At 35.8% G+C, this 8,892-nt stretch overlaps 1 protein-coding gene across 2 annotated transcripts; it reads left to right on the plus strand.

The window, feature by feature from the left end:
- The first annotated feature begins 6,306 nt into the window (after positions 1 to 6,306).
- LOC111986706 (repetitive proline-rich cell wall protein 2) lies at positions 6,307 to 8,007 on the plus strand. 2 transcript variants are annotated; one of them, XM_065782416.1, is made up of 2 exons: positions 6,307 to 7,300; positions 7,361 to 8,007. In XM_065782416.1, exons 1-2 carry the CDS (start codon positions 6,437 to 6,439, stop codon positions 7,760 to 7,762), a joined length of 1,266 nt encoding a protein of 421 aa, XP_065638488.1. In that variant the 5' UTR covers positions 6,307 to 6,436; the 3' UTR covers positions 7,763 to 8,007. The 2 variants fall into 2 exon arrangements, with proteins under 2 accessions (XP_065638488.1, XP_023874152.2); XM_024018384.2 differs by having other exon boundaries at positions 6,307 to 8,007.
- Positions 8,008 to 8,892: the final 885 nt, after the last annotated feature.

An 8,892-nucleotide genomic window follows, 5' to 3' on the forward strand; every position in this document is an offset into this window, starting at 1 on the left:
AAGAAGAAGAAGAAGAAGAAGAAGAATAGAGAAAGAGAAGAAGAAAGGAAAAAGAAGAGAAGATGGAACACTCACTCTTTTTCCAATTTCGAGATTTCTCCAGACCTTACTTGATGGTCCCAAACCTAGGAAATGAAGAAATAAGGATTGGGAACAGACGAGTTTGTCAAAGTACTTGACGGTCTCCAAATATTCCTTTACTTTTTCAGCACGACGTTGATATCTCTTCTTCAAAGGAGGACATTGGGAAACTGTAAACAAAAACACAAGTATGTCACACACCACCGTCACTTACAAAGAATGAAAAATTACATAAAGACGCACCCGACACAGGGGTTCACCAACTACAAAAAAACTTTGGGGCTTCGTCCAGGTCCTCACTAGGGACAAACTCCTAACCACTTCTAGAAACAAAAAAGAAGTTTGTCTTTCGATTTCAAAGAGACAATGGGTGATCAAGTATTAACCTAAAAGCCCTATGCCACAGCTTAAATTCATAGTAGTCAGGGTCTTTGGACTTTCTGAGACAATAAAAATGAAGGAACTCATCTTTCTTGATGACATCCTCGTCATTGGCGGACATCCATACAACCATGCAAGAAATGATGCTCCGCCAAGAATTGGGCACTAACTGTGCTAGAGAAAGGTGCAAATAAGAAAAAAGTTCCCTAACAAAAGGTTGAATAGGGAAACGAAGACCACCGGTAAAGTCTGCCTCATAGAAACAAACTTCATCAGCATAAGAGTGACAAGCCCTATCCTCGTCACTCAGAATCCTAATCCTCACTAAATCAGGAAACTGGAACTTATCCCTAATCTGCTTCTCATCTTTTCCCGTGAAGGAACAAGAGATGTTCCGAGCTTTATAAGGGGTGGAAAGGGAAGTAAAATCAAAAATCACACGGTGTTCAAATGAGGATGACCTCATCTCCAACTCACTAGACCTAACCTCAGACATCTTCAATGACCTAGCTACCCTAGCAGAATGGGAAACCAGAGGGAGTAAAGAAGAAAGGACAAAATTATGTGGACAGTCCTCCCCCACGAAGAGACTAGCCCACTTGAGATACTCTCCCTTTACAGCCTTAAGCAAACAACCTAAGCGAGCAAAAAGAAAGGCTATTGAAGGACAATCAACCCTAACAGAAGAGTAATCTACCATGGAAGAACAGAAAAAGAAACAAGAGCACAAAGAACTTACTAGGGAACATAGGATAGAGAAAGGCAGCTTAAAGGAGAAACAAACCTTAAAATGAAAACTGAACAAGGAAAAATTATAGAGAAAGGGAAACAGGAGGGAAAAATGCAAAATAAATGCACGGGAAAACCGAGAAGTGTTTGCACGTCAAACGCATCCCGACCTTACACATGGCACTCAACTGGTCAAAAATCAGTTCGTCATAAATGTGTAGTATACAAAATACGAAGCGTCAGACGAATATGTTCTCATCGAAGATTTGAACAAGGGGGCAGCTGATGAGTCAGAAATTTATGTTTGTCATTAACCAAGAGATGATGTCACGCATTTATTACGCTCATTGATGAAAAAACGTAATGAACAGAGCAACGGTCATAAAATAAGCTGTGAACTTTAGACCAAGATTTTGTTATGCACAAGCCGTTGAGCATAAATACAACGATTCATTACCCATTAATGAGGCACACAACTATAAAAGAAAATGCAGCAGAAGTGAAAGGTACACACAAATACTCTACAAAAATCATTCTCTAGTCTGTTTCTCTTTAAAATCTTTCTCCCTTACTGACTTAAGCATCTGAGGCAGTTTAGCTAACGCCACACCGGCGTGTTACTCTTCCACCCAGTTTGTTTTGTAGGTTTTCCTCTAACAAAGATAACCCCAATCACTGCTTCGCCCATCCGTTACGACAAGGAGCTTAACTGTTGATTTTTTTTGAATCATCAGCCCCCATTCTCAATTCCTTAAAAACAAATGAGAAATTACACTTTACCATCTTACAATTTGCATCTTAAACTTTGGATTTCCATCTAAGTTAATAGCAAGCTTGACAACGGGGTGCAAAGTATAACAGAGTCATAATTTAAGGTGCAAAGTATAATCTGGAATATAATTTAGGGTATTAAAGTGTAATTTTCCAAAACTTTTATCATATAACTAATTGTATAAGACATGCCCTAAGTAGCTCTATTTCTAGTCCTCCATAGTACTCTATTTTATGGAAAAGGAATCTCTCTCAATATGGATTTATTTTGTGATTTAGATTAAATCTTACAAAGTTCAAAGTATAATTAGTTTCACATCTACTCTACATATTAGGAATAATTCAAGATTACAAAAGGGAAAAAACTTTGGTATATACATGAAAAATTATTGAATACTCCGAGAGTACCATAAATGCGTACTACCCCCCTCATATAAATTGTGGGTTCTACCATGATTTAATTACTAGGGCCCACAATTATGTGAGAGGAGAAAGTATATATTTATGGTACTCTAGGAGTGCTCAATAATTACCCTATATACATATGTATGTTTTTTCCTACATTAGTTAATTATAGGATAAAATTTGTTGATCGAACATGGAATCTCCCAATCAAGATAGGCAAAAGTATTCGTTGAGATAAAAGCTCATAGGTATATGTAGTTATATTCCATTTGCAAATATCACACTTGATTAATATAGCAACAACTTTATTATTATTATTTTTTTTTTATAAAAAAAATGTATGTGCATTTAGGAGGACACACAATAGCTTTGAAATTCAAATACATGCAACAAAAATGCATAACATCAAAATTATAAGACGATTTTAAATAAAGGTTACATTTGTTTGGGGGTAAAATATTATTCTTAAAACATTTTCAGTGTTTTAGGTGTTTTTTGTGCCGTAAAATCCTAGTTAAACCAAAATTGTTTTCATTGAGTAGGACAATGCAATTATGATCACTATAAAATGTTTTACTCGACAAAAAAGTGCAAAGCATTTTCTTCGTTTAGCCCCTTCACAATGTCAACATCAAGCACCACCAAAATAACCAAAATATCCTTAAAATCTCTAAAAATTACCAAATACCTTTGATACATCCAAAATTAACAAGATCTAAAATGACCGAAATGCACCCTAAAACTTCAAACTTTCCAAATATCCTTGAACACATCTAAAATACCCTTGAAATGCCTAAAATACCATTGAAAACTCCAAAATAACTCAAATACCATTAGAACCTCCAAAATAACCTCCTTAAACCTCTAAAATGAATTACCCCTTGAAACCCCTGAAATGACCTAATTATCCCTAAAATCTTTGAGTTGAAAAAAATATACCTCGAAATCTAAAATGACCACAATACCCTTAAAACATCCAAAATGACCAAAATACTTCTAAAACACTCAAAATTATAAATATACACATAAGACACCTAACATGACTACAATACTCTTGAAAACTAAAAAATGACTAAAAGTCTGGAATTTAGTGACATGTGCATAATGTTTTATTACCTCTAGAACATAAAAAATAATCAAATATCTCAAAAACTTTCAAAATTACCAAATATCCCTAGAACTAACACTTCTGAAACCTCCAAAAAGACCAAATCAACCTTGAAATCATTTTTTCCCCTCATTTTGGAGATCCATGAGTAGTCTGGTCAATTTGGACATTGTAGGTTATTTTCGATCATTTTAGAGGTTTGCAGTAATTTGATATTTTTGGAAGTTTCTAGGGTATTTTCATCATTTTTGTGGTTCTAGTGATATTTTGAAAATTAAGGACATTTTATAGTTTTTATTATTTATTATTATTTGAGTGATTATAGAGATATTTTGATTATTTTAATGGTTTTGATGGTATCCTAATCATTTTAGATGTTTTGAGGGTTTTTGAGTTATTTATTTTTCATATAAGTAATAGATAATTTTTATTTTATGTAGTGTCAAACACTACTAGAAGTATTTCTTTTCTTTTTTTTCTTTTTTTTCTTTTTTTACAAGAGACTAGGAAATATTTCTTAAAATATTTTCATAAACACAATCAAACACGAAAATCAATATTTTACTTGAAAATGTTTTCATCTTTCAGAAAAAATTTTACACGCAAACGAACTTAGTTTGGAGCATTCTTATCAAAGGTGCTAAAAATGCTAAATGCTATTTTTTTTAGCATTTTTAGTACTTCAAATGATAAAAACACACATATATCAAATATGCTAAATCTTCAAAATTTTAGCATTGAGTTACAGTAGAATCTCATCTTTGACACCCTATTGTAGCAAGATGCTATAGTCTTTTAATATTTTCTTTTTCTTTTTCTCTCTCTCGCTCTCTATTTTGTCGTGTCTTTCTTCTCTAGAGCTTTCCACTCTCTTTCTCTTTCTCCTTCTTAGACCACCACACGCTCTCGATTTACTCTCCTTCCTCTTCTCCACCACCACAACCAACACCTCTGACTCACTCTTACTCTCAATCTCAGTCTCAAACTCTCTACGAGATGATGTCGGAGGAGCAATACCGCGAATTGAAGCTCTTCGACAACAGACGACGCAAGCTCCACCTCCGCATTTTGAAAATCCTCAATGAAATGCTAATGAGGACGACTCGTTCCGAGACCGAAATGGCACGGATAGTTTGGGGTTCGGTTTCAGAATCAGTTTGGGGTTCGGCGCAGACGATTCGATTTGGGGCATTGGTTTTGGAATCGGTTTGTCAACGACGCAAGCGATTATGGTGGTGCGGCTGTTTATCTCGCCAACGAGGTGCGTGAGGGAGAGGTAGTGGTTAAAGGTCAAGAAGTTTGGGTGTTGAGTTGATTTGTGGGTCTGGGTTGATTCGATGGCTTTGGATGTGGAGTTTTTTTTTTTTTTTCTTTGCTGTTGTTTGTGATTGCGGTGGATTTGGCTGGTGGTGGCGATGGTGGGTGGATGTGGATGTAGAGGTTTTATTTTATTTTATTTTTTCTCTACTGTTGTTTTAGTTGCAGTGGACCTGATTGGTGGCTGGTGGTGGCGATGGTGGGTGGATGTGGTATGGGTGGGTGAATGTGGTGGCCAGTGGTGCTATGTTGAGAAAGAGACCGACAAAGGAGAGAGAGATAGTGAGAGAGGAAGAATATAAAATGAATAAAAAATGATAAATAAAAAATATTTAAATGAAGTGTTAAAAAAATAAAAATTTTGATATAAAAAATATTGTAAAATGAAGTGTTATATGTTATAAAATTTATATTTTATATACTAAATGTTAAAATTTTTATGATTTTTGACTAGAATGCGCTTAAAATTATTGAAGTTGGCATATTTTATGGCCGACATCCTCTCCAGAGATGGATGTATCAAGTAGTCCTTTCAGACAAAAAGAAGGTTATTTCCTTATTGGATTGATGAAATTTGGGAGTGTCTTTGTCGTTATATTGATTTTTTTATTTTTTTATTTTTTGATGGTCTTTATATTGAATTTTATATAGAAGAAAGTCGTATGTTTTTCATAGTGAGAGTGTCACATGTGGTTTTTTTGGGCATAAAAGTATAATGACCTCAATCACGGACTCTACAGTAGTATAGCCACTAGGCCCACTAGATGATAAAATGTCCTCTACTACAATTACAAACCGCGTTTCATTTTAAGGGAAAAAAAAAAACAAAAAAAACAAACCGCGTTTCTTGATCGACTTCCCTGTCTAACTCAAATACTTTGAATTTTTCACATTAAAAACTTGGAGGAATCCAATCAACTTGAGTATAAATCCAAAATAGAATTCTTGTCCCTCACCCTTCGCCTTCAGTCCTCAAGTCAATAAATCATGACTAAAATTCAATAAATTACGCGGGGAAAAAAACACTACAATATGACAGTGGCCATTTTAGGATTATTTGGTGTGTAAATAAGAAACATAAATTAAATAAAATTTAAAATAAAAGATAATTTGAATAGATTGACATTATAAAAGAAATGAAATACATAAATTTTTACAATTATTTTTTTATGATGTTTTATATATTGAAATTGTTAAATAATTTCTTTATTATCAATATTTGGAGAGATATTTTTTCAATGTACACAGTTAAACAATTATTCATTTATTAATCTCTCATTGATCTTGGGACTTATTAATTTTTTTCTCAGATTTTAAATCAATTTTTTTTTCTTTTTTAAATACTAGGATATTGTTAAGAGAACCATATTTAAACTTAATTTAACTTGAATTAAAAAAATTCATGATCAAGGTGTTCAAAATTTTATTTTAGGGAAGTCAAAATATATATATATATATATATATATGATTTTTTTTTTTTTGGGTGGCCAGCAGGGGTTCATTTGAACCCTAGGCTCCAAGTGGAGCCGCCCATGCAGTATGATTGATTGCTCTGGCATTCTCTCTTTATAAGAAGGGTAGTGCAAGATATGGATATATACTCGGTGAAATAAACACCTTCCTCTCCCCCATTCTCAGTTGAAGATGGCAAAGTGTACTTCGCCTAAACTCTTAATCCTCCTACTAAACTTTGGTACATTGCTCACTTCTCTTGCTTTACCTTACTGTCCTCCTCCCGAATACCCACCAAAGTTCCCACCCCAACCACCACATGTTAAACCACCACAACCACCACATATTAAACCACCAGTAAAACCACCACATGTTAAGCCTCCAGTGAAGCCACCCCATGTTAAACCACCAGTAAAACCACCACATGTTAAGCCCCCAGTGAAGCCGCCCCACGTTAAGCCACCAGTGAAGCCACCCCATGTTAAACCACCAGTAAAACCACCACATGTTAAACCACCAGTAAAGCCACCCCATGTTAAACCACCAGTTAAGCCACCAGTAAAGCCACCCCATGTTAAGCCACCACTTCCACCCAAGCCTCCTGTAAAGCCACCCCACCCACCCAAACCTCCAGTATATCCACCCAAGCCACCAGTATATCCCCCCAAACCTCCTGTACTTCCACCCAAGCCACCTGTATATCCACCCAAACCTCCCGTATTTCCACCCAAGCCACCTGTACTTCCACCCAAGCCACCAGTATATCCCCCCAAACCTCCTGTACTTCCACCCAAGCCACCTGTATTTCCACCCAAGCCACCTGTACTTCCACCCAAGCCACCAGTATATCCCCCCAAACCTCCTGTACTTCCACCCAAGCCACCAGTATATCCACCCAAGCCACCAGTACTTCCCCCCAAACCTCCTGTACTTCCACCCAAGCCTCCAGTATATCCACCTTATGTCCCCAATCCACCAGTTGTTCCTCCAGTAGTGCCTAAACCACCACCAACACCATTGCCACCAGTGGTACCAATACCCCCAGTGGTGCCTAAACCACCACCAACACCATCACCACCAGTATATCCACCAGTGGTACCAACACCACCAATCCTGCCACCACCAACACCAATATCACCGGTGGTGCCAAACCCACCAGTTGTTCCAAAGCCACCTCCAACTGAAACCCCTTGTCCTCCACCACCACCACCTGAAACCCCATGTCCTCCACCACCTCCTATTGTGACTCCACCACCACAAGAAACATGTCCCATTGACACTCTAAAGCTAGGTGCATGTGTGGACGTGTTAGGTGGGCTTGTTCACATAGGAATTGGTAGTAGCGCTAAGGATGCATGTTGTCCAGTGCTACAAGGACTTGTGGACCTGGATGCTGCTGTATGCCTTTGCACCACTATAAAAGCTAAGCTTTTGAATATCAGTATCGTCATTCCCATTGCTCTTGAGGTCCTAGTTGATTGTGGCAAGACTCCACCACAAGGGTTCAAATGTGCCTAATATAAGGTGCTAGGTACGCTTTTGCAGAAAATAACGTGTGAGAGAGGTTATTTAAATCAAATGTACTAATAGAATTTGTGTGTTTATCTTTCGTTCATCTCATTGTGTATCAAATCGATATGCTGGGGAAAATAAATGTTTAGTAGGATAAGGCTTATCTTGTTTTGTACTTAATTTGCAACCCTTTTTTGAGTTAAAAACTTTAATTTCATCTGGAAAATGACTCGTTTGAAATGAGGTAACAACTCTCTCTCTCATGCACTATGTTTGTAAGTTCACGTGAGTACTGTTATCCCAACTCCCAAAGTCTTTTGTCTGCTTTTAGGAATTTACATTTGCAATCCTGCTGTACGCGGACATGCAATCAATCATAAAAGAGCAAATCACGTCAGTTTACACGACTTTCGTCGCAACGAAGTTTAAAGGTGTGTTTGTATATTATTTATTTATTAAAAACTAAATACTTATCGTTAGAAATAAAATAATTTTTAAAAATGTGAATAATATTATAAAACTTAAATTTACTTAAAAATTTTTATTTTATTAAGTTTAATAGTTTGTAAACAGTATTAATGAGACCCACTAAAAAAGCAGTGAATATACAAATTAGAAAACGCGTAATCCAAATGCACGCAAAATGTAATATATCATTTTACAACTCACTTTAAATCACTTCTCTAACTTTAATTTCATCTGGAAAATGGCTCATTTGAAATGAGGTGACAACTCTCTCTCTCATGCACTATGTTTGTAAGTTCACGTGAGTACTGTTATCCCAACTCCCAAAGTCTTTTGTCTGCTTTTAGGAATTTACATTTGCAATCCTGCTGTACGTGGACATGCAATCAATTATAAAAGAGCAAATCACGTCAGTTTACACGACTTTCATTGCAACGAAGTTTAAAGGTTTGTTTGTATATCATTTATTTATTAAAAATTAAATATTTATTATTAAAAGTAAAATAATTTTTAAAGATGTGAATAATACTGTAAGACTTAAATTTACTTAAAATTTGTGTTTTACTAAGTTTAATGGCTCGTAAACAGTACTAATGAGACCTACTAAAAAAGCAATGAACATGCAAATTGAAAAACGCCCAATCCAAATGCACGCTAAATATAATATATCA

The sequence above is a fragment of the Quercus suber genome, unplaced genomic scaffold (assembly GCF_002906115.3).
Source record: "Quercus suber isolate HL8 unplaced genomic scaffold, Cork oak 2.0 scaffold_301, whole genome shotgun sequence".
Lineage (NCBI taxonomy): Eukaryota > Viridiplantae > Streptophyta > Magnoliopsida > Fagales > Fagaceae > Quercus > Quercus suber.

Coding starts and splice junctions, on each gene's coding strand:
- LOC111986706 (XM_024018384.2), top strand. CDS start 6,437: ATGGCAAAGTGTACTTCGCCTAAACTCTTAATCCTCCTACTAAACTTT.